This window comes from Elephas maximus, chromosome 6 (assembly GCF_024166365.1).
Source record: "Elephas maximus indicus isolate mEleMax1 chromosome 6, mEleMax1 primary haplotype, whole genome shotgun sequence".
NCBI lineage: Eukaryota > Metazoa > Chordata > Mammalia > Proboscidea > Elephantidae > Elephas > Elephas maximus.
Window position 1 is genome coordinate 71,156,334 of NC_064824.1, and position 25,512 is coordinate 71,181,845.

The 25,512-nt window shown below is 42.3% G+C and overlaps 1 protein-coding gene across 13 annotated transcripts in view; it reads left to right on the forward strand.

Annotated features, from left to right (window-relative positions):
- RAPGEF4 (Rap guanine nucleotide exchange factor 4) overlaps positions 1–25,512 on the forward strand; it is a 348,490-nt gene that overhangs the window by 315,459 nt on the left and 7,519 nt on the right. For 11 of the 13 annotated variants that reach the window (XM_049887444.1, XM_049887446.1, XM_049887443.1 and 8 more), the window contains 6 exons: positions 5,633–5,758; positions 6,173–6,351; positions 9,494–9,584; positions 14,202–14,252; positions 15,032–15,119; positions 15,529–15,593. In XM_049887444.1, the coding sequence (XP_049743401.1) occupies positions 5,633–5,758; positions 6,173–6,351; positions 9,494–9,584; positions 14,202–14,252; positions 15,032–15,119; positions 15,529–15,593 (600 nt within the window). Of the gene's footprint in view, positions 1–5,632; positions 5,759–6,172; positions 6,352–9,493; positions 9,585–14,201; positions 14,253–15,031; positions 15,120–15,528; positions 15,594–22,589 lie in introns of all 13 variants that reach the window. The other 2 variants (XM_049887447.1, XM_049887453.1) reach the window with 2 other exon arrangements.

Consider the following 25,512-nt stretch of genomic DNA (forward strand, 5'->3'; position numbering starts at 1 on the left):
TAGGCTTTGTCTTCCATTTTAAGGCCTGAGTAATTGAAAGGAATTTGCTTTTTGATAAGTACCCTGGTTATAAACTTGTGCTGGCCTCATCCCACTAGGTGCTCTGCCTTGTGCTGTGCTGTGAGTTAAGTCGTCATACTAAGGAGTGGTCAATCCTTATCTGCCTCACATGATGTTAGACGTGGAGCACCGTTTCCAGCTGTCTAAAGATTGCCTCTGGGGACGGTCCTTCTAGGAAAAGTGATGCACAGATGACTGTGCAGTACAGAGTGCTGGCCAAACCCTTTGGTCCATCAACACGCACTTACAGAGTGTCTGCCTTGAGCCCTTTGCTCTGCTAGCATCTGCATGACCCCAGATCTGTGCCCCACAGCCCCTGTCCTTAAGTCAGTGATGGTCACCGTGGGGAGATGAGACTGACACAGACAGCCAGGAACCGAAAGAGCTGTAGTGCTGAATTTTGTTGTCTGGAATTAGTATAATACCAGTGATTTATCCTAGTGTTCTCTGGAGCTTTACTCTCTTGACATTTGTTTAAGCGTAAATGTTAGTACAGGACAAATCACCATAAAATCCCATTGTACTGTAATTTGGTTCTACTTTTACCCATGCACTCATTCCTCAAACTTTTACTCTGGGAAAACCCTGGTGGCATAGTGGTTAAGAGCTATGGTTGCTACCCAAAAGGTTGGCAGTTCAAATCCACCAGGTGCTCCTTGGAAACCCTATGGGGCAGTTCTACTCTGTCCTATAGGGCCGCTGTGGGTCAGAATCGACTCAACAGCAAAGGGTTTGGGCATCACTCCCGGCACATGGATGGCTCTGGCTCTGGGATGGCCTCGAAGAAGAATACACCATGGTCCTTGTCCCTCAAGGAGGTCACGGTCTCGTGGGGGTGGGGCGGGATGTCAGCATGTAAGCAGTGAGAATCTGATGTGATAAGCACCACTGCAGAGCTATTGTACAGAGGCTGTGGCAGCACCAAGAAGGGATGCTGGGGTGTCAGCTTACTTTAGCCATCCTGTCATCACTGACAATCAGCATATCCTTTTTATGCCTTAGTTTCCTCATCTGGAAAAATGGGAGGGTAACAACACCACTGTCCCAATCACCGCCATCTCACCCTCATTAAAAAAGAAGTCGTCTCTCAAAAAGGGGGAGGAAAGTGTGTGAGAGTTGTCTGTGTGTAGGCAGTTTTCAGATGGGTGCAATGCAGACCTACACAATCCTGCTGTTCCTCCCTGTGGGAAAGTTCCACTGGGGTGTCTGTGCGGAAATGGCCAGGAGATGCTTCCTATGGGGCTGGGGCCGGAATATAAATGCCTCACTTCACGTAGCGGAGCACATTTTCTGCTCCTCAGCAAGCTCAGGGATGAAAGGCCCAGAGTGCCCTGTGCCAAAGACGAGGGAGGCTGGGGAGCCCTGCTCGCTCAAATCAAAGTGGAGACTCACAGGGCCTTCCTTATTCTCTCCAAAGGTATGATAAACCGGTATCCATGACTACAAGAACTTTGCAGGTTTTTTTAATATTGGCGTCTTCCCTGTAGTTGCTGGGTTAATTTATCCCTTTTATAAAAAGCCATAAAGGCTCAAATAAAAAGGATGGGGAGCTAGGTAAAGTCTCTCTGATCTTGAGGAGAGAGAAAAGCCAAGGAGTAGATGGGAGAAGGCTATTCTACAGAGGAACAGAAGGGGCCATGTTCACAGTAGCAGCTTCAAGAGGGAAAGGAGAACGTGGAGAGGCAGTTTGAGCCTGAGAGGGGAGGCGCCTAAGTAAGACCTAGCATTTAAAAGCTTCTCCAACTTTTCTACCTAAGACAAACCCTGGTTGAAGCCATTCTCCTTGTTTTCTTCTGTATCTACTTGCCATTCTCCATCAGCTTCAGAGCTATTATACCAGTTCCCTAAGGTTCAAAGCCCTGGAGTCATTGATTATCTTCCCTGTTCTCTGTCCCATGCATAGGATGAAGCAGAAACAACAGCGTTTAGCTCTTACCCCCAGATGTTATACTGATCTCACTTTCCTGTACATTGGCACTGCTGTACACTTCTAAGAAGGACACCAATTTGGGGGAGGAAGGTACCTCCTCTGTGCCAGGCACTGTCCTCATGTGCTTCACTTAACTTACTCCCATCCAGTCTTCCTCACAAGCTTATGGGTAGGTGATATGACTGACCCCAGTTTACTAGAGCTGGAAACAGACATTTGAGATACTAGGGAATCAATCCAAGTCCAGATAGTTAGAGTGGAGTTTAGCATCAGAGCCTGTGACTCTGAAGCTAGTCCTAACCTAGTCTGTTACCTGGTCTGTCGAGAAGCCCACTAGCTCTTATCCATGTTGTTGTTAGGTGCTGTCGAGTCGGTTCCGACTCATAGCGACCCAATGCACAGCAGAGCAAAACACTGCCCGGTCCTGAGCCATCCTTACAATCGTTGTTATGCTTGAGCTCATTGTTGCAGCCATTCTGTCAAGCCACCTCGTTGACGGTCTTCCTCTTTTCCGCTGGCCCTGTACTCTGCCAAGCATGATGTCCTTCTCCAGGGACTGATCCCTCCTGACAACATGTCCAAAATATGTAAGACACAGTCTCGCCATCCTTGCTTCTAAGGAGCATTTTGGTTGTACTTCTTCCAAGACAGATCTGTTTGTTCTTTTGGCAGTCCGTGGAATATTCAATATTCTTCGCCAACACCACAATTCAAAGGCGTCAGTTCTTCTTCGGTCTTCCTTATTCATTGTCCAGCTTTCACATGCATATGATGCGATTGAAAATACCATGGCTTGGGTCAGGCGCACCTTAGTCTTCAGGGTGACATCTTTGCTCTTCAACACTTTGAAGAGGTCCTTTGCAGCAGATTTGCCCAATGCAATGCGTCTTTTGATTTCTTGACTGCTGCTTCCATGGCTGTTGATTGTGGATCCAAACAAAATGAAATCCTTGACAATTTCAATCTTTTCTCCATTTATCATGATATTGCTTATTGGTCCAGTTGTGAGGATTTTTGTTTTCTTTATATTGAGGTGTAATCCATACTGAACGCTGTGGTCTTTAATCTTCATTAGTAAGTGCTTCAAGTCCACTTCACTTTCAGCAAGCAAGGCTGTGTCATCTGCATAACACAGGTTGTTAACACATCTTCCTTCAATTCTGATGCCCCGCTCTTCTTCATATAGTCCAGCTTCTCAGATTATTTGCTCAGCATACAGATTGAATAGGTATAATGAAAGAATACAACCCTGCCACACATGTTTCCTGACTTTAAACCAATCAGTATCCCCTTGTTCTGTCCAAACAACTGCCTCTTGATCTATGTAAAGCTTCCTCATGAGCACAATTAAGTGTTCTGGAATTCCCATTCTTCACAGTGTTATCCATAATTTGTTATGATCCACACAGTCGAATGCCTTTGCATAGTCAATAAAACACAGGTAAGCATCCTTCTGGTATTCTCTGCTTTCAGCCAGGATCCATCTGACATCAGCTATGATATCCCTCTTATCCATGCTGTCTGCTTATTCTCCTCCAGGGCTGTCATACTCAAGCACCTTGACCTCTAACAAAACCCAAACTCCTCCTGCACTCAACAACTTTCTAAAAGATCTTCAGCGCCTGTCTTGAGCATTGTACTCTTTTAAAGAATTATCTATGTGGGATTCAAACTGACAATAGCGACTTGAAAGGTTAGATAGGAACCTTAGGGACGGTGCGTTTATGTTAATAGTGGAGGAATAATTCAGAAAAGGAAGATGAGAATGGTTGCACAACTTGAAGAATATAATCAATTCAGTGAATTGTAAATGTAGAAATCATTGAATTAGTGCCTGTTTTGCTGTGTATATTTTCAACAATAACAAAAACAAAACAAATTACTTAAAAAAAAAAAAAGATCTTCAAGCTGACCATTTGGTCCCCCTAAGCTGTTTCTGCCATGCAGGTTTCTTGACAACTTCCCACTTTATATACGTTTCTTGTCATTCTGCAAGCCTGTGACAGACCATCCTGGATGCTCCAGGAAAACCTCATGGTTCTAGGCCTCCCAAGTGTATTTCATCTTTTAAATCCCAGCTTTTTTCTCTGAGAACCTCTTCAGACCACACCACACATTCACTCCAGATGCCCACTAACTTTCATAAAGCCCATTCACGTTCCTCCACCTGTTTTCCTGCATATCTGGGATCCATGTGTGTGTTGATGTTCTGCCTGTCTCTTGACAGGCAGTCCTCGGATTAGGAATGTCCATTTTACAGACAACTCGTACTTGCTCTTTAATCATATGTAAATTTGTCCTCACTTTGAAACGACTGAACCACCCAGTGCTCACAACAAATTCTTCATCACAGTCACCTTCACTTGCTGCACGTGCAGCTTTTACACCATTGAAAAGGTTTCCAGCCTTTTCTTGCACTAAAGTCAGGTTCAGTAAGAACCATATGCACCTGTTCTAACTTACCAACAAATTTAACTTAAAGACTTAGGCACAGTTAGGAACGTATTTTATTCATAACCCCGGGGTTATGATATGGGCAGTTGAATTCTTGCAGCCGACTTTTTATCCCTGTGTCATGCTGTACTTACTGGTCAGGATTGACTCCTCTCTCAGGCTGCACGCTTTCAAATGCAGGGACCATTTGCACCCTGACCCTGCCATTCCTTTAGTCCTCAGAACGCAGTGGGCATTTAGAGAACGTAGTGGTTATGGTGACGAGGATGAAGGTAGGACTTTTATGATATTAGCACTTCTGACATAAGTCTTGAGTATCCAAATATGGCTAGCATAGGATTAGGGGAATACTGTTTTAATTCATGTGACTTTTATAACTTTGTAATATATGTATTACATTTATTATATAGGGATAGAAATTAATGTATTATACATAGGTTTCCTATGTATACAAGTAATTCATCCTATTAAGTGAAAGCACTTAGGATTATATCTCATAAAATAAAAATAAGTAAGATAGAAAGCTTTGACTGATGGTGTTCCAGAAAGTAGCACAGTTTGGTCTTTTAATGTCTAGCCCAAAGCACCATGACCAAGTGAATGTCACCTTTAGCTCAACGTCTCCCAGAGAGTGGAGGAATTGAGCATCATGTATAATCTGGGTGCACAAAGCCTCCCATCACCCGGGAGCCCCAGCCAGTGTGTTAAACGAGATGGAGATGCAGCAACTGTACCACAACCACCAGGTCCTTAGCTCTATGGCTAAACATCCAAAACTGCCATGCCAGTAACTGCTTTGGGACAGCTTCAGTGGGAAATAGACTTTTAGAAGACTCTTAAGGACTTCTTCCATCTCTACTGGGAAAAAGAAAGGGTTTCCAGGGACTTCCCAAGACCAAGCAGAAGAGAACCTCCACAGATCACTCTTCGCCGAATCTTATTTGCCATGGTCCAGACCGTTGAGTCAGTGGAATCGATAATAATGATGATTATGACCATAAAGATGACACTGAAGCAAATGAGCGTTAAGAGAGCAAAGGCATCTTTTCCTCTGGGTGAAGTCAAAGTTGCAAGATATTCCTGAAAGCATCTCTAGAATCCTTTCCCCTCAGACACTCCTTAAAGCAGTCAGCATTAAGTACCTGCCTGTATAAATATTCTGATATATTTTTGGGTTATTATTCATAGACTCCCTTGCCAGAACAAGAAGGGCCAACTGTTGGAACAGTGGGAACTTTTGAACTGATGAGCTCCAAAGATTTAGCATACCAGATGACGATTTATGACTGGGAACTCTTCAACTGTGTGCATGAGGTAAGGTGCCCAAATGAGTGCATGAGTAGGTACAGTCACAATCCTGGATGAAGCCTACTGAATTGCTCAACTGTAAATGTGTGCTGCAATATGGAGACCGCACGGCGATTCTGGTGAACACTGAGTTTATTAACAAAGCCTGTTACAAGCTCTTTGGGTGTGGAAGAAAAATCCTTATGATTTACAGCATGCTATGTCTTCCTGAGTATATTAAGCCAATAATACCTAGTTCATATTTATATAGTTAGCAAGTCTCAGTGTTGGCCCCTTAAATCACTAGTACAAGTTGAATTCTGGTCAGTGATTATATTCACATTTGCTGATCATTAAAGCACTGTCTTGATAAATAGAGAAGCCTATCTGATTTGATTTAAAATAAAAATAAGTTAAATTGTTTTCCTTTATCTTTTCTAGCTGGAGCTAATCTACCACACATTTGGAAGGCATAATTTTAAAAAGACCACAGCAAACTTGGATTTGTTCCTGAGGAGATTTAATGAAATTCAGTTTTGGGTTGTCACTGAGATTTGCCTTTGTTCCCAGCTCAGCAAGCGTGTTCAGCTCTTAAAAAAATTTATTAAGATAGCAGCCCAGTAAGTATCTTTATCTTGGGAAGAAAAAAAATTTTGAGCTATGGTTTCTTAGACTGCATCTTTAAACAAACAAACAAAAAAGGATATAGGAACTACTTTTGCACAAGGACCAGACACAGGGGCTCAAACTTTTGTAAAAGATAAATTTTTCGAGCGTTTGTAATATTTGGCATCAATATATAAATTAACATCTCACAGCGCTGATGCTGGAGTCAAAATCGTGATCTCTTTTTGCTCTGAACTACTTGCATTTTTTTTTTTTTTTTGCCTCCTCCTTCAGCAAACAAAGTTCTCTTGTACAAAGTTCTGCAAAAAATGCTCTTGAAGTCAGCGTCCAACGCAACACATTCTCGCCAGTAGAGGGCAGTAGAACATGCATGTACAACAGCACGTTCGATTTAACCAGAAAAAAATCCACAAAATGCATAAAGACGAGCTAACCTGGTACAGGGAAGTCATCTCCATAAACATCAGAAAAATCAAGCATCTTATGAATATTCTATTTAACAGCACTTCATGGGAAACAATTTATTTACTGCAGGGGCCAGTTAGATTTCCCCCTGACATGAATTAATCTTCTCTTACTATTTAGATATGCCTGACAACCTCCTGTTTACTTCCATGTTTTTGGTATCACCACAATGCTAAAAATAAAATGCTAAATGCGGCCTGTGGCTGTGAGACTTCTTTCCTTTCTAAATGCAGGGAGCTCTAGCACAAGAAGGTTGGGAGTGCAAGTGACCCCCAGCGAGGCAATTTTCTTGAGCCAGTTTAGATTCCATACGGAGTCTGATTTCCAGGGCTAAACAAAGAAGTAAATGCTGCTTGACGTTTTATAGATACCAGCTTGCCAAGTGCCTTGAATTATTGTGCCAAAAATTTGAGGGTTCAACAGAATCCCCAAATCCTTTGGCTTCAAATGCTTCGAAAATATTTCTTAATTTGGAAAAGCTGGCTAGTTGAAGAAAGATTTGCTAAAATGTTGCTTATGGATTTCTGATTCGTTGTGTAGCCACTTTCTCTAAGAATCTGGCCGGGCTTGTTGCAAGGGACAAATGCCTTCACATATCTGGATTGAGATGATTATGGAAACTGTGACAGCGTGTGCTTTCCCGTTATAAGGAACATATTCTCTCTTCACCTTAGCCTGGCAGTGCTAAGTATAACAAGGAGGAGAGAGAGGCAGTCTGCACACAAATGTGGGAGGTCAGATATCCCTTTCCAGCCTAATCCTGTTATTTTTACCAGGGGAACAAACTGGTTCAAACCCCTGCTGAGAATTTGCATGTTGTCTAACAAGTTCCCAGGCGATGCTAATGCTGCTGGTTAGGCACCAATTCCGAGACCCACTAGTAGAGCAGTGGTTCTGGATTTTTATTATACTTAAGAATCACCTGGGGATCTTGTTACAAACGTCGATTCTGATTCAATATATCTAAGGCAGAAATGCAAATTCTCAGCAGGGGTTCAAACCGGAACGAACCAGTTCGAAGCCCTGATTTTTACAGAGGAGGCATAGAAGAGCCTTTCAAAAACTCAGGACTTTTTAAAAAAATGTCTTTGCCCTTCTTAACTCTTTGCCTTCTGATTACGTGAATGAGTAGGTGGACCTGGCCTTGGGTATAAATTGGTTTATGTTATCTAACCATTCTCAAGCCCCGTGCTGAGCCATGCCGTCCTTTACTGGAGCTATTTCCGCAGCCCAGCTGGAGAAGATTGTGGACTTTAATAAGCCTGAGATTTGCAAGAATGAGATCTAAAGCTAGCGGCAGTAGCATCTCTTTTACATGATATTTTTAGAGAACGTCAACCTATTCTATGTACGCTCTTTATCTTCCCTAGAACTTTGTGAATTTGGGGGGCCAGGTGTTAGTATCCTTTTTTTGCAGATGAGGAGACTGAAGCATAGAGAAATTCCGTGACTTACCAGGATGATCAAGTTAGTTGGTAACAGGGCAGCTACCGAAAAGGCAACTCTACAACTAGTGTGTATTCTTTCAAGATCACACACACACAGACAAAGGCAAGCACATGTACGTGATCATACGCACTGCCTGCAACCCCAGAAGTCCCTTAAATAATTTTCAGTCCCTGACCTAAGAGCCATTTGCCCCCTCTCAGGGAAGGTTTGCTTGCTTTCTCACCACTGGGGTCAGACACGCTTTAGTTTCGCTGAAACTCATTTTTCCATTTTCACAGAGACAATTTCAGAATCACTGATCGCCACCTTTGCAAGGAGACCATGGGCATCAAACACAACAATTTAATTAGCTTTTAACAAAAATGTTAATCCCAACAGGATTTAATTATGATTCAGTCAACTTGGGTAAACACATTGATTTGGGGTGAGGATTTGCACTTATTACAAAATGAATCCTTCTTTTCTTTTTTCAGGGAGCTGGTATGAAGAAGTTGGGGTTCCTTTCTTTTCTTTTTTTAATTTAAACCAAGTACCTGGGCTATACCGTGCCATTCTAGTAAGAATTTCTGATCTTGCTCCACATGTCTTTTCCCCAGCTATATAGTCATATGAGCTAGTGTGGCATAAATACAGATTTAAAAGGGTGTAATTTTGGTCAATTGTTTAGCTTAATTCTCAGTTTTAAAACTCATTTAAAACGAATGCCCAGCCTGCAAGGGTTCATGCCTTGTAAGTTGATATTTTTCAACAAAGTAGAAGCATTATTCATGGCAGATAGCCATGGTAGCTGCAACAACACTGACTTCCTTGGCCCCTCTTACACTGCTCCGGGAGGTGTCCACCTCCAGGCTAAAGGTCTAGAACTCTCCAAGGTCATCTTGCTCTCTCTTCCCATTTCATGCGATGTGTCCCTTCAGGTCCAACAAGGCTTTTAGCAAGCTTTGGGCTTTATAGTAACAATCCCTCGGGAGGTGTCTTTAAATTCCTTCTCAAAACCTGAACCTAGATGTCCAAAACCATCACCTTTCTAAAATTACAGTGAGAAATCAAATGGCAGAACGTGGTTACCCAAGTGGAACTATACAGTACATTAAATCTATCATTGCCTGTTCTCATAAAGGAGGGCTGACGAATACCAATGACTATCAGAAAATAGAGCTCTAATTTTTTATCTCACTCAAAAGTGGCATTTTACTTAAACATGAGCCTCTTGTGTTTCAGCTGTAAAGAGTACAAAAACCTGAATTCCTTTTTTGCCATCGTCATGGGACTAAGTAACGTTGCTGTGAGCCGCCTGGCACTAACGTGGGAGGTAAGCTTCAGCTGAGATCCAGCTGTGACTTTCGCCTTACGAATAAAAATCCAGGCTCACCAGTGAGCTTTTTGTAGAAATATCACTCACACTGGTATAACAATAGACAAGGTGGGACACTTTGAGGGAAGTGACCTGTCTTCTTTTTCCAGTTGCCTCAGAGTGTGAATTTAAAAAGGTGTTGTCCTTTTGTGTGTGTGTGCGTCCGTGTGTGTCCGTGTGTGTGTGTGTTGGGGGGAAGGTGTTTTAGCTTCTCAACCTATATAATGTAAATAATAATAAGTCCCCTTCCTAGGTATAACATGAAGGAGCAACACTGCTTTGGATGCCTTCAAAGGCTTTGCTCATAGATTCTATTGTTCTGTGAAATGTCTGCTTATTGCCTTTGCAGTCCGCCTTATCTGTAATTACAAGGAGGTGGCCTGGTGGTACAGTGGTTAAGCACTCAGCTGCTAACCAAAAGTTGGCAATTCAAACCCACTGGCAGCTCTGCAGGAGAAGAAGATCTGGCAATCTGCTTCCATTAAGATTACACCTAGGAAACCCTGTGGGGCAGTTCTACTCTGTCCTGTAGGGTTGCTATGAGTCAGAATCAACTGTACAGCAATTTTTTTTTTTTTTTTAGCACTAAGGTACCCTGGTGGTGCAGTCATTAAGAGCTACAGCTGCCAACCAAAAGGTTGACGGTTTGAATCCACCAGCTGCTCCTTGGAAACCCTATGGGGCAGTTCTGCTCTGTCCTGTAGGGGTGCTATGAGTTGGAATCGACTTGACAGCACACAACAACAACATAATTACAAGAAGACAGAAGATCCATATTTATCTAAGTAGTCATTTTACTCCTGGGAGAATTAGCCAGGAGGACAACTGTTTGGCCTGGCTGAGGAACTAAGTGGCTTTTAACTGTCTGGCAGACCTCCCCATATGGAGGAACAACGGTTGGCTAACATTCAGTTTGGGCCAAAAGTTATGCAGGTGTGTGGTGAATTTCTGTAGCAAATGTGACTAGTGGCTTGCTGATTATTGGTTATGTTATTCATGCTGGAGAACGTCTTCATTTATCATTTGCTAAATATTCAAAATGTGCCTGATCCTTTAAATGTGTTATATCACTGAAGAAATGCTCATCTCTAACAGAACACGCACACAGAAATAGACTCTTACTAAAAAAAAAAAAAAAAAAAGTATTTGTAAGGGGGACACAGAAAAGAGCAAAGAGTATATAAAAGAATTCACTTTTCAGTGGTGCTTAAAGATAGCTGTTTACATCTATAAATGTTTTCCTCGAAACTGTTTTCTTCCCCACTTCCCTCTTGAAACTCTTTTCTTTCTCTGACCCTCCTAAATGTTTCCATTGTTTATAGGGCAGGCCCTCACAAGTCCTTCTGTCTTGGGTTTCTCTTAAAATTCCAGGCAGAAGCAGCACACAGCAGCTCATCTCCTGAATATAGGAATGAGGGAATTGGTGAGGCCTGCGTGCAACGCAGCTGTGTCATCTTCCAGCTAGTAAAAGAACGGAGTTCATACTCCAATAAATCAAGCAATGAGACTGTATTGCAGTCCCCCCCGCCGCCCCCCACATCTTGTAGCCCAAGGCTCTTGGAATCTCTGGAGACTGAGGGGTCCCTCCCAGATAGTCTGCTTTCCACAACCTGCCTCCAGCTTCTAATCCCCTGTAGTGTTTGGGGAAATTGAGAGAAGATATGAAGCCTCCTGGGGGTCCAGGAAAGCCAGGAGTAGTACAGCAGCCAGACACTGACACCATAACATGTGGGAATCACTTATCTGATCCCCTTTCCTGGCCTAGAGAGCAAAACAGGTGTCCTTGTGATGCAATGGTTAAGTGCTGAACTACTAACTGAAAGGACATTGGTTCAACCCCACCCAGTGCTTCTGTGGGAAAAAGATCTGGTGATCTGCTGTTGCAAAGATTACAGCCAAGAAAATCCTATAGGGCATTTTACTCTGTCACATGGGGTCACTATGAGTCAAAAATCAACTCATCAGCACACAACAATCACAAGAGCGGAGAAGTTCTGTCAGCAAAGAGAGATAATCAGCCAGCTCCTTAGTTTCACCATGAATAGGAGTATCTCAGTCTATGAGCTTCTCTCAGTCTCTGAGCTTCTATTATCATCGTTGTATTTTGCTAAAAGAGAAGATTAACCTTTCATCATTTCTAAGCCCTTGTTTTATAAGGTGAAATGTAATTATATAATTGTAGGAACAGCTTCTATTCATAAGTGTCTTTGATTTTGGTATATCCACCTGCATTTGCTGAGAGCCTCCCAGGAGCTTCCCACACAACTCCAATGAGTACCATGATGGCTACTCATGAATTCATGGTGGCTCCTTGCTGCAAGGAACTATGGAAAATGTGTGAAATTGTCAGTGAACAAAACAGTATACGGAGTTAAACTGAATGGTGAAGAGAATGATTCAAAATAGAAGGGAAAGGTCAACCTGGGCTGAAGCAAATCGGAGTGATAATCTGGAAGGTTCCTCAGCCTCAGCACTGTTGACATCTCAGGCTGGAAAATTCTTTGTTGTGGGGGGCCATCCTGTGCTTTGTAGGATGCTGAGTCTCAACCCACTGAATACCAGGTAGCACCACCCCCACCCAGTTGTGACAACCAAAAATATCCACAGACATTGCCAAATGTCCCCTGGGGGTGGTGGGAAAATTGCCCTCAGCTGAGAACCACTGCTCTGGAGGAATGGGGTGTGGATAGAAAATGATATTGAGACATGACAATTTTTTATTACAATTGGACCTACCTGAATAAAGAGAACTAAAGTGACAGAGGTTAAACGAACAGTATAGTTTATTCCTAATTTTAAAAATGGACTATGTACCTCAAAAGCAATAGGCCAACCTGGTGATTTGGATACTCCTAAGAACCTTGTGTCTTTTGCTGCCTTATCCCAGCTTTCATACCTTTATGCATCCCTCTAAGTAAAGATACTAGCTTTCCCTGAAGCCTAACTTGACAGTAGGTTCTTAGGCCGTGAGTTTGAAGGACCCGTAAGATACATAGTTCCTTGGAACAAAATAAGATTTTTTATAAATGTTTAAATGGGAATATGACAAACTGATTCAGACAGGAGAGAAAAAAGAGGAGGACAGAAGTTTTCCATGGATTGCAGAGACGTAATTAGTGAAGGTGTCCCTAGGTGGTGCAAATGGTAAACACTTGACTACCAACCAAAAGGTTGGTGGTTCAAACCAGGGCTTCAAACCAGTTCCTTCCAGTTTGAATCCCTCCTGAGAATTTGAATTTCTAACAAGTTCCCTGCTGAGAATTTGCATTTCCACCCCAGATATACTGAATCAGAATCTACATTTTAACAAAATCCCCAGGTGATTCTTATGTATAACTTCCTGGGAACGTATTAGAAATGCAAGCCCTGGTTTGAACCCACTCAGAGGCACCTCAGAAGAAAGGCCTAGTGATCTGCTCCTGAAAGGTCACAGCCTTGAAAACCCTGTGGAGCACTTCTGCTCTACACAAATAGGGTCCCCATGAGCCAGAGTCCTTTGATGACAACTCGTTAATTAAAGAATCAGTTGCTGAAGTCAGACTTCGTTGTGTGAAGCAGAGTTGAGCTAGGAATCTCTTGAGGCCCATGATAGGGTCAATACTTCGATTGTCTCAGAATGAAAAACATCATCATGCTACCCTATCTTGGTTTAGCCCTTTGACAAAAATTCAACTTTCCTAGAAACTCAGGACCTAAGCAAAGTGGGAGCCAGTAGATAGAAAGATGATTGAGTATTGACCTACTGGTGTAGATGTGTGGCTACAGGAAATGGTGTTGAATCATGTGCTAAAATATCCACAGGAAAGATTAATAAATTAATAGAGCTATTGAATTTTATATTGCAGCAGGGCAGAGAAATCATGTGGGAGAAATGCTTGTGTAGAAAAGCCTCATATAAGAAAGGCCTTAGAAAAGGAGGTAGGTAAGATGAATTACAGAAGCTCTGATGATAATCAGCTGTGTGACTTTAGGCACATCATTTCAGCTCTGAGACATAATCTCTCCCATCTGTAAACAGAACAGAGATTGCATCTATTCGAAGAAGTATTTAATTATGCACCTACTATGTGCCCAGCACTGTTCTAGATACTGAGGATACATCAGGAAACAGAACTGGCAGAAATCCTTGTCCTCAGTCGCTTACCTCATAAAGAAGGAAGAGGGTAGGAATAGATTGTTTCTGAAGCTCTCTTAGTGCCACTGTTCTTTTGTGTACATTCCTGATTGTAGGAATCAGAGAGTTTAAACAAACAAACAAACAAAAGAATTCCAGACACTTGTAGTCTGGGGAACGCAGCCCTCTTTATGAATCATCCAGCTCAGGAAACATGATAAAAGCAGTGAGACCAAAGCATTTGTAGTTGCTTTTGGTTCAACTAGGTTTAGACTTTTAAAGAGCTCTCTGTATTCCAGAAGATTCTTCTCAAATGATAAAAGAGATTATAGTCCAGTCTGTCTCAGAGATGTTTGATTAAGAGCCAAAGGAAATACGTTTCTCCTAGAAATCGTAACGCGTGCTCCATCTCTAGATATTGAATCTGACATATGCGTGTGCCATTTTCATTTCATTAACAGAAACTGCCAAGCAAGTTCAAGAAGTTCTATGCAGAGTTTGAAAGTTTAATGGTAAGTGACAGTGGCTTTTTTATTCTGTTCACTGTCTGTATTAATCCAATTTCTGATTAACTGAATTGAAGTTCTCATTTCAGAAATTTTATCTGTCCTTGTATGACTTTAAGAAGTTTATGATCCCATTTTAGTGCTGCTAAAACAAGCATGTCTGACTAATGAATGGCACCCTCAGGAACTAACTTAAAGAGGACTTATGTCCCACATAAGGTCAATTTGTGTAACTAAGAAAAGCACCATAATAGGACCCTTTCCATCTAGCACGGGTTGGCTATGGGTTTGAAGCTGCATTTCCATTGGCTTACCAGAATTGTTTTTCCCCATCGGCTGGGAGGTGTTAACAGACAGAAAAGGAGTAGAACTTGGCAGGAGTGATGGGAAGGTTTCAGAGAGGGGCAAGTCAGGACTGGCTGTGCAAGGCAGAGGGAAAGGTGAGCCACGCTTCCAGGCCTGGGACTTCAGGAGGCATCAGGAGAAGATGAATTTCCTGGCTTAAGTTTGTGTACACATTTCCTATTCACTTTTGGAGAGAATCTCTTCCCTTTGCCCTTGTATCAAATCTCTCTTTCCAATGAAAAAAGAAACAAAAAGCAAATTATGTTCATGCCATACCTGAAGTTATTTTAAAACACAAATCATTGTGTTTAACTAAGTCTACCTTTCTTTTGCACCTACACATGATTCAAATTTACTAAATGACAAGGCTGGGTATACCAGGAGGTGGGGGGTAGTGTGTGTGTCAATGGTCATTAACCAGCATCTCTGTTTCTCTTAAGGATCCTTCAAGAAACCACAGAGCCTACAGGTTGACAGTAGCTAAACTGGAGCCTCCTCTCATCCCCTTCATGCCTTTGCTCATTAAAGGTAATCCTACAAAAACACACAGGCCAAGCAGGGGGATGGGAATTTGGGGGAGAAAGTGAGCAGTCACCTCATTTGATGGATCTCTTCGTCAAGAATGATACCATGCTTCTACCTTCATCGGCTCCTTCAGCCCTGAATTTTCTAAAAGGGTTGGGAAGATTATTGGAGGAGCAAGGATCCATGATATGGAAGACTTGTTAGTGAAACAGAGGGTTAGTTTAGAAAATTTTACTAATCTCATGTAAAGTGATTTAGAAAGTTAAACACCTAACATAAAAGGAACTATTAACAGCCTTTTTCACTTGCAGTGTTATGCAAATCCACCAGCATAATCTAATGGAGCTATTGTGCTTTCTTAGTATGACATATTTCGGTTAGTGATTAGAATGTGGCTTTTATTTCTATACAGATATGACATTTACTCATGAGGGGAACAAGACGTTCACTGACAATCTAGTAAACTTTGAAAAAATGGTACGTACAGTATTATAACCTTAACCGCAATGTGTTTTTAAAATAAAATCGGGATTTGTACTAATAAAGGAAATCATTTCCATATATGCTGCCAGGTTAAAAAAGTGGTTACACATAAAGGAGTTTTGAAATATTTGGTTCAAATTGGCTACCTATTTTACTCTGTCAGTTCGCTTTTGTGAAATTGAATAGTATTTGTGCTGTGGCTCACAGCAGCAGCTAGCTTTTATGCTATGTGCTTCGTCCCTGGTTGCCTGTTGCTAAAATGCATGAATGTTCCAGAATGACTTCCATGTTGTTGTTTCATTGTGAGGTTTGTGAAGCTAGACTGCCCCAGGATGCCTTTGAAACAGGGCTTCGAACCAATTCAGTCATGGCCAACTAAGTGAATTCGGAACAGACCCGAATTTTTACAATTTGGGTGATCCAGTAAGGTAATCAGAATGGGAAAAAATTATGGGTCTAAGCCCTAAAACGGGAGACTTGGAAGTGGTGTAGTGAGCTCTTTCAGGAGCCTGATGTGTGAGACTGGATTATTGGTGGGACTGTGGAAAGTGACGCACCTTCAAAGTGGCGCAGTCAGCTGCCATCTTTGAGCAGAACACCGCTGTTTCCAAATCTGCGCATAATACAGTGGGCAAGAAAGATTTGGTTGCTATGCAACGTGTACACTGCCCTTGTTTTCTAAGCAGGAGATTAAGTTTCTAGCAGTGCTTCAACCTGTAATTTTTCCTGTTCTGGTCACCTTACTGGGTTAACCCAAATTCTAAAAATTCGAGTCTATACTGGGTTTGCTTCCTCAGCCAGGATTGAGCTGCGAAGAACCAGTTCAAATCCCTGCTTTGAAATGTTTACCTGCCGAGCCTGGCTTTAGTACATGTAGGTAAAAGGCAACTGTATACCAAAAAAACCAAACCCGTTGCCATTGAGTCAATTCCAACTGATAGCAACCCTATAGGACAGAGTAGAACTGCCTCACAGGGTTTCCAAGGAGTGCCTGATGGATTCAAACTGCCGACCTTTTGGTTAGCAGCTGTAGCTCTTAGCCACTACACCAGCAGATTTTTATTATGAAATATTAATCTAAATGGGTAGTGCTTATCCCAGTAAAGTTCACCCAAGTTCAGAGAGAAAACTTGAAAATCTTTATAGCCAAAAAAAGTTTTTAACCAATAGATGTGGAACTGGCACATATTCAGTATTTTCCTGACCTCCCCGCAACCAAAAGAGAAAAAGAAAAAAGGCAATGTTATGTGGCATTAGTTACTTTGCAGTTTATTTTCTTATCCTCCTGAGGCAATAATAGCAGGTCATGCCAAAAGCTTTCTTTAGCTACATAGTGCATGCTAATGAAATGATGCTTTGTCTTCTGAATGCTTTGGTTGCAGTCATGATGGCTGGGGTGGCTACAGTGTTTATCTTCGTGTGGGTGAGCATCTGCCCGGGGTTATGGTTTGCAGCGGTGAATGTGGTACTGGGGAAAAACCTCAGGGTTTGGAGTTCAGAAGACACAAGGTTCAATTCTCCGCTTCTTCACTTTATGGCTGTACCTTAACATCTCTGTAGGTCAGTTTCCTCAACAGAAAATGGCAGTAACGCCTGTTCCATCTAACTCTTGAGATTGTTGGTAGGTCCATGGTACATAATAAGTATTCCTGTAAGCCATAAAGTGTTATGGAATTCTTACCAGAAAACCATTACTCTAATTGTTTCTTAAAACTGAGCTAGTCTGTGTGACTCCAGGAGAATTTGAAACACCCTGCGGTAATCCCGTAAGGATCAGCACCATTCGGCTTTAGGAATGAGTTTATTGCAAACCCCAGCCTGTTAAAGAAGTACAGCTATTGCTGGACACTAGGTCCCATGTCTTAAGCTTCTTAGGAAATAGCACATGAGTATACGCTCCTCAAAGACACTGTATACCAGAGGGCAGATATTTTCTCAGCAGTTTTCCCTCCTACCAGGGGCGGGGCGTGAACATCTCTATTATTGTAACAGTTTTTTTAATCAAAGTAAAAAACATTCTTTGCTTACTTTCTAGCATGGAGACTTAAACAATATGTCCCTGATTTCTCAAAGCAAAACTTGTGTTCCAAAAATTGTTTGCCAGATAAAATGAAAGACTTAGCAAAAGACCCTTCCAGATCACTTATGCAGAAATGAAGACTAAGGTGTGACTAAGCCATCCATTTGACTACAAAATATACATGTGCACGGAGGTGTAGGAATCAGGGTTTTCTACACGGCTTGGAACCAGTTTGAACAAGTTCCTCCTGTTGGAACCCCTGCTGAGAATTGCCTTTCTAACAAGCTTCCTGCTAAGAATTTGCATTTCTAAAAAGTTCCCAGGAAGTTATACTTAAGAATCACCTGGAGATCTTGTTGAAATGTAAATTGTGATTCAGTATATCTGGGATGGAAATGCAAATTCTCAGTAGGGAACTTGTTAGAAATTCAAATTCTCAGCAGGGGCTCAAACGGGAAGAAACCAGTTCTAAGCCCTGGTTTTCTAAAGAGTTGACTGAGTTTTAGAACTTTTGATCATTAAAGTTGACTAAACAGAACGAACAAGAACGGCAACAGTGTGCAAAGCCAGCCATCTGTCAGGGAGGATGCAAGAAGTTTCATCGGGGTGTTCAGATCTTGGTGTCACATCCATAAGCTACAGAGGGAAAGTCAAGATCGTATTCAGAGGATAGTAGGAGAAACCCACCCCCGCCCCACCACCTTGTCTGTGCTTCATGCCCACAGTTGTGGGTTCTTCTGTGCCTTGCAGTGAGACAAAATGTCCTTCACACCCTACTCTCAGAGAGAATACACTTTTGCTTAAAAACCAACTGAATAGTAAGGTAGCAGTTCAGTTGCAACAGTGAAAAACTAAATTAACAAATTAGGAGCCCTGGTGGTACAGTGGTTAAGCGGTTGGCTGCTAACTGAAAGGCTGGCACTTAGAACCCACTCAGCCACTTTGTGGGAGAAAGACCTGGCCATCTGCTTCCCTAAAAATTACAGCCAAGAAAACCCTATGGGGCAGTTCTGCTCTGTCGTGTGGGGTCACAATGAGTTGAAATGGACTAGAGGGCACCCAACAACGACAAATTAACAATGGTTTAAATAAGATAAGGGTTTGGGGTTTTTGTTTGTTTGTTTTTCCTCATTTGAAAGTTCACACTGGTATCCTGGCTCTGCCATGGGAAACTGTTAAGGTTCCAGGCTTCTCCCTTGCCATTCCACCACCCACAGGGTCCAAGATGGCTGACTACTACATCCCCATTCTGACCAGAGGCAAGAGTAAGGGAGACGGGGAGTGTATGCTTCTTTCCTGTAAGGACATGACTTGGAAGTTCACTCATCACGTTGCTTACATTTTATTGGCCAGAAACTTAGTCACATGAAAAGGTTAGAAAATGTAGCCTTCATTTTGGGTATTCATGTGCCCCACCAAAAACTTAGAGGGTTTTATTATGGTGAAAGAGAAGGGGAGAAAGGACATTCAATGAATACTGGTAGTTCTCTGCTTCAGCAACTTTATACATTTTGGTTCATTTGATATATCATACCAGTAGACAACATGATTTTAGAATTGTCCTGCCATGAGTTAGGTGCTACTAGAAAAAGAAATGGAACTTCAAAAGGATTTGCTTATGCCTTCCAAACCTGACTTTGACCAACCTGGCACTTGTTGCCAACTTTCCAACATTGTCTCCCCAGAAACCAGCCTACCTCAACCCCTATACTGCCACTGCTACCGCCTACACTTCCTCCCCCCAGTGTTGGCTGCTTTTATTACTGTGTGTCTTGAGGAAGGATGTATCATCCTTTTCAGGTTAACATCAGTGTTGCATCCTAATCATTCAGTAGCAAAGCCAAGGTGGTGAGCAGAGCTGGCAGCCTTTGTGGCTGATAGGCTGTGTCCCCAGAGGGAGCCCCTGCCAGGGCAGGAGTCACTAGGGTATCCAGGAACACAGGCACCTTTTCTTGGTAGCAGCATTGCATAGTCATAGCAAACCACTGTTCCAAACCCTAAGTATTTTTATTTTGAACCTCTTCACCCTTGAGGGATGAAATGAGGATTAGAGAATTTATTGTATAATGGTTTTTAGGATTTATGGGTATGAACAAAAGAGCATTCGCACTCTGATCCTTATGCCAAAAAAAAAAAAAAAGGAGGGGAGCAGGCATTCTTTCATTTGGGGGAACATAAAGGAGTATTCAAAAAAATGTTTGAATAAAGCCCTTAGTAGTTTCTATGGCATACATGAATATTTATCACATTTAGGAGGTACACTAGGAATGGATTAGAGGATAATATGCTGGCTAACGGCCACTATCCCAGGCCACAGAAAGCATGCTGATAGGCACAGTTGCTACTGTATTAGGAGGTTGATTCTATTCCAGACATACCCATATTAGGTTTATTTATTTATGACTATGATTTTTTTAAGCTGGTCATTTTATTTGGAATGAGAAGCATGGGGGAAACTTCTATACTTCTGGAGACATTAACAGCAGCTAATTCATTAAGGAAGAGAAATGTTTCAAATCATTTTGTTTTTGTAACACTAATAATGTTATTAGATAATTAGCAACAATATTTTTTACATCAGCAATAATGTTATCACAAGATTCATGAAGAAAGCACCAGATATGTTACTTCAAGCTATGGGAAGAAAAGTCTTCAAGTAAAAATCGAGATGCTTATATCCTCCCAAATCCCAGACCTCTTCAACACAAAGGAACTCCACAGGACTACTTAGAAAATTTACTTCTTTATATAGAATTTCTGGACCAGGCTAAATAAGAGCAGACCTTCTAAAAGAAGTGCTTCAAAGCAACACACTATGTGTACAGTGTCCAGGCAAGGGGTTTCACTAAGGAATATAAACAAATCCCCAAAGTGGCCCTTGGCCTTTAGGAGATTACGTACGGTTGAAAAGATAAAGCAGAAACACTTTAACAGTTTTTCAGTATAATATTAAAATCAAAATATATAAAAACTAGTTCACAATAGTAATAAAACAGATGTCAGAAAGCAAAACAGATGTGTGCTAAATGGAAGCCTTTGTTTTTCTAGTTACCTCTTGTTCCATAAAATATGTGACTGACGTAAGAAAAATAGAGGGAAAGGTGACTTCAATGGAAAATAAAACCATGTTAAATGCAATAACGTAATATCGTAACTCCAAACTTGTTACCCAGAGCACCTGTCTGGCCTTATGTCACATGTCATTTCTGTGCTCAGTCCCCATGTTGACCAAATAGCCTTCTTTCTGTGCCTTCCTGCCTCGTGGCCTTTGCTCTCTGGCTGATATCTTTGCCTGGAATCTTGCACCCTAGTCTTTATCTGCCTGGCTCCTTCTTAGCCCTCCTCTGAGTGGTCTTCCTTGACCACTTCTCTAACATTGATCCCCACCCACACCCCCACCAGTCTCTGTTAGACAACCGTGCCTTGATAGTTGGTTTCACGGTCTGAGATGATCTTCACTTGCCTCTTTGCTGTCTGTCCTCCCCACCAGAATGCCTGTACCAGGCATCTTGTCAGTTTTGTCCACTGATATCTTGCCGGCACACAAAAAGGTGCCTGGTACATAGTAAGTATGCAAGAAATACTGGTTGAATAAAAAGTGACCCAATTATATTCCAGTGTTAGGTTTCATGAGGTAGAAAAATGTACTAAAGCATCTCTAAAGGATTTAAATCCAAAAGTATGTTCTATTGTATTAGAAAAATTTAATTAACAAGGATGTCTCAAAGCATTTTACATAACAAGCTTTATGCAGGATGACTTTCCCTTAGTCTTCTATTCCTAACTGGGCATTATTCGGCCTCCCCCCACCCCTCAACCGTGCCTGGCCTTCAGTGTCTTTCCATGAGTGCACAGATCCACATGCACTCTACCTGTGCTGGACAGTCACCTGAATGCCATGCCCCATGGCCTTCATGTGTGTGGTATACGATGACTATCATGTGTGTTATACACATGTATGTGTATGTCACACATCTCTCAGATATTAAAGACCCATAGGCGGAAGACAGGGCTCAGGGCTTAGGAGATCCTCAGTGATGTATACTGTAAAGGCTGGTTCAGCTCCTGGCCCCGTTTTGTCCGTGGTCCTTAGCATGCCCTGAATTCCATGTGGTTGCTATCATGAGCATGATCTTTGTGGGTGAGAGATGTATTTCTAGATGGTGAGGTGAAAAAAAATTTTATCCTGAATATCTGGGCAACTGAGTGAAACAATCAGATGTGATTTTAGACATGCTAACATTAGGGCTGTGGTGCCTTGCATACTGCTATGATGCTGGAAGCTATGCCACCAGGATTTCAAATATGAGCAGAATCATGGTGGACAGGTTTCAGAGGAGCTTACAGACGAAGGCACACTAGGAAGAAAGGCCTGGAGATAGATTTCCAAAAATTAGCCAACGAATACCCTGTGGATCACAACAGAACACTGTCCAATATAGTGCTAGAAGATGAGACTTTTAGGTTGAAGGCACTCAAAATACACAGTGTCTGCAACGATGGACTCGAGCATATACCAATGATCATGAAGATGGCACAGGACACCATCTGTTGTACATGGGGTCGCCACGTGTCAGAGCCAGCTCAGCAGCAACATTCTTGCTAAGCAGGGTGTAATTGACAGAGTCCTATATATGATAGGCATACAGAGTAGGTGGAGCCAAATCTGTAGGGATGGGAAGGAGAAAAGAAAAAGAAGTCTGGCGAACATTAAGAACAAGGATGGTAAGGCTCTCAAGTTGCAACAGAAGGACAGAAAAACTGTTCAGGGCCAGCCTTTGCAGGAGGTCTGAAGTGAGGGAGCAGCTAACTCTAAGTAGAAAGGCAGAATAGCTTACGAGGAGGAAGGCCATTCAGGCAGCTTTCTGTTAGTGGGAGATCAGGGGTGTGTAATAGCTCAAGGTAGGGTTGTCTGGAGGGCTTGCTGATCTCAACTTGAGAAACAGACCTAAAAGACCATTCATCTTTAGTGATGGAAGAGCTTGCACTGGGGTACCAGAGTCAGCATGGAGCTGGCAAGAAAAGCTGGAGACAACTGTAAAGGCTGATAAATCATCTACAATGGTCTGGACAGGAGTGAAGGTATGACTTGGACAGCCCACTGTGGAGGGGAGCCTACCACAGGAAGGTAAACGAGTGAGGCCCAGGCCACATGGGCGATCTGAGAGCAAGGTATCTCTGACACCTCACTGGACCCAGCGGGAGTTACCTGCATCAGAGCTTGAGGGAAATTTGTGTTTGGAACTGTAGGCTCAGGGCCTCTCACCTGTGCCAGGCTGGAGTACAGAACGCCAGTTGCTCTTTCCTCCGCACGGCTGCTTTGTACTGGTCACTCTGCAACTCAGGCCTCAGGAGGGACATCTGCTTCTGAGTCTGTCTGTTTTCAGCAATAAACCAGGTGCCGATGGCTTGATTTCGACTCATGACAATCTCGTATGTATCAAAGTAGAACTGTGCTCCGTGGGGTTTTCAGTGGCTAATTTTTTTGGAATTAGATTGCCAGGCCTTTCTTCTGAGGTGCCCCTGGGTGGACTCAAACCTCTAACCTTTCTGTTAGCAGCCGAGCACGTTAACCACTTGCACCACCCATTTCAGCAGTAAAGAAAAATAAATACATGGGGTGTCACACAGAACCCTTCACTTGCTACCTCCTTTGTCTTTTCTGAGGTTCCTTTCATGAGCTTATGCTCTGAGGGGAATTCATCAGCTTTTAGTTGGAGTCATTTCTCAGCCCTATAGGTTGGGAAGCATATGAACACATTGATTTTTGCACATAAACTCTGAAGACCTGTAGTTAGAATTAGTCCCTAGCTGTGTGAAATCTCAAAGAGCGTCCCGGCTTCCCTAACTGTGGGGCGTTTTCTTGGTTAGGATCTCTGAGAGCAGAGCCTGATAAACAGACTCTAGGGCAACAATTCTCAACAAGGTGTAAGAGGGAATATGACAATCCATTAAGGTATGCTAAGGAGGGTTCAAACCGTCCACCTACAATGACTCGTAGTGCCTTTTAAAGGGGCGTCATCTCCTCACAGCTGCCTTAGAGTTAAGAATCACTGCTTTAATAAGCCAGTTGCTAGTGGGAGTGTTTCATGAGCCTCAGGGGTGCTGTTGTTGTGGTGGTTAGTCGCCCTCCAGTCAGTTTCCACTCATGGCAACCCCATGTATGCAGAGTAGAACTACTCCATAGGGTTTTCCAGGCTGTGACCTTTCAGAAGCACATTTCCAGGCCTGTCTCCTGAGTCACCTGTGGGTGGGTTTGAACCACCAAACTTTCTGCTACTAACTGAGTGGTTAACCTTTTGTACCACCCAGGAACTCCCATTTTTGTAAAAAATGCTAAAGTAAAAGCTAAGAACTCCTGCTTTGGGGTAACCAGGTGTTTTCCACTGGCCTGGCATTATAGGAAAGCTGCCCAGCCTGCTCCAGGCAGGCCAACCTGCTGTGGCAGGATCATGAACCCCAAGGTGTAGTTTTGACATCATCCCTGCCTTGGCAGTTGGATAATAAAGCTTGTGTCTCTTTAAACTTTAGTTTCTGTTAACCTTAACTGAAAACACCAATGAATAAACAGCCGCCTACTGTCAAAAATAATGTGAGACTGAAGTTTGTAGAAGGACAGAAAGATTTTAACCAGCTGGATTTTAGATCCTTTCGTTCAAGGAATGAACTGCACATCTACAGAGCAGGGAAGCTGTATCCAAACAACTCAATGAAACACTATTAGCCAATTGCCGTCAGTTCAGTTCCAACTCAAGGAGACCCCATGTGTGTCAACAGCACTGTGCTCCATAGGGTTTTCAATGGAAGATTTTTTTGGTAAGTAGATCACCAGACCATTTTTCCGAGGTGCCTCTGGGTGTACCTTTTGGTTAGCGATCAAGTACCCAACTGTTTGCGCCACCAAGGGACTCCACATTAACTCAACAGGTGTCAGTAGTATGATTTTTCTTCTTCTTATTATGGACTCAGGTGTATAGGATTGTCTAGACCAGGGAAGGAAGAGTGATTTCTCTGCACTCTATGACTTGCTTAGGCTAGGGTACCACACTAGAGACTGTCCAGAAGAAACTTGAAACTGTCTTATGAAGAATTATTGAAGAAACTGAGAATATTTAGGCTGAGCAAGAAAAGACTTGGGGGTGGGAAGAGGTCCATAATAGTCGTCTTCAAGTATTTTAAGAACTGTCCTGTTACAAAGAAATTAAACATGTTCGTTGTGGCTCCAGAGCCCAGAAGTAGGATCAATGAGTGAAAAATGAAGGGAGAAGGACTTTCACTCAAAATGACAAAGGATTTCTAATCATCAAAAATGTCTAAAAATTAAAAGGGCTGTCCTTAGAGGTAATGAGTTCCTCATTGCTGGAAGCATTCAAACAGTGGGAAGCCACTGTAGATAGGCAGGCTATAGAAGGCATTATGCACCCTGGAGATGGTTGAAGGAGGTGACTTGTGAAGTCTCTTGCAGCATTCTGGGAAAGCACCTTGTAGTTGGATGTAGTTGTTAATAGCGTATTAAGTATTTGCATGTGTCAGTGGGTGCAGAAGTAGCTGGAATTAAAATATCGTTTGGTCCTTCTTTGGCATTGTGAAAGGATATGTAACGATGCATACCAGAGAGGTTCACACACTGTTTCTGAGGGTTTATACCATTACAGCATTATTGTGCAGACCTCACAAAGGAAAAGAATGGACCTTGTTGCAAAGCCAGGTTTGGATTTTGAAGTTATAACTGAAGTTATCATTGAGTACAATTGAAAAGGATACTTCAGAATTAAAACCATTGTTAAAATTAATCAAAGATTTAGAAAGGTAGAATGAACTCCAGAGCTGAAAATTACTGATTTAAACAATTGTTCTCACATTTTAAACTACATAATGAGCTAAAAATTATGA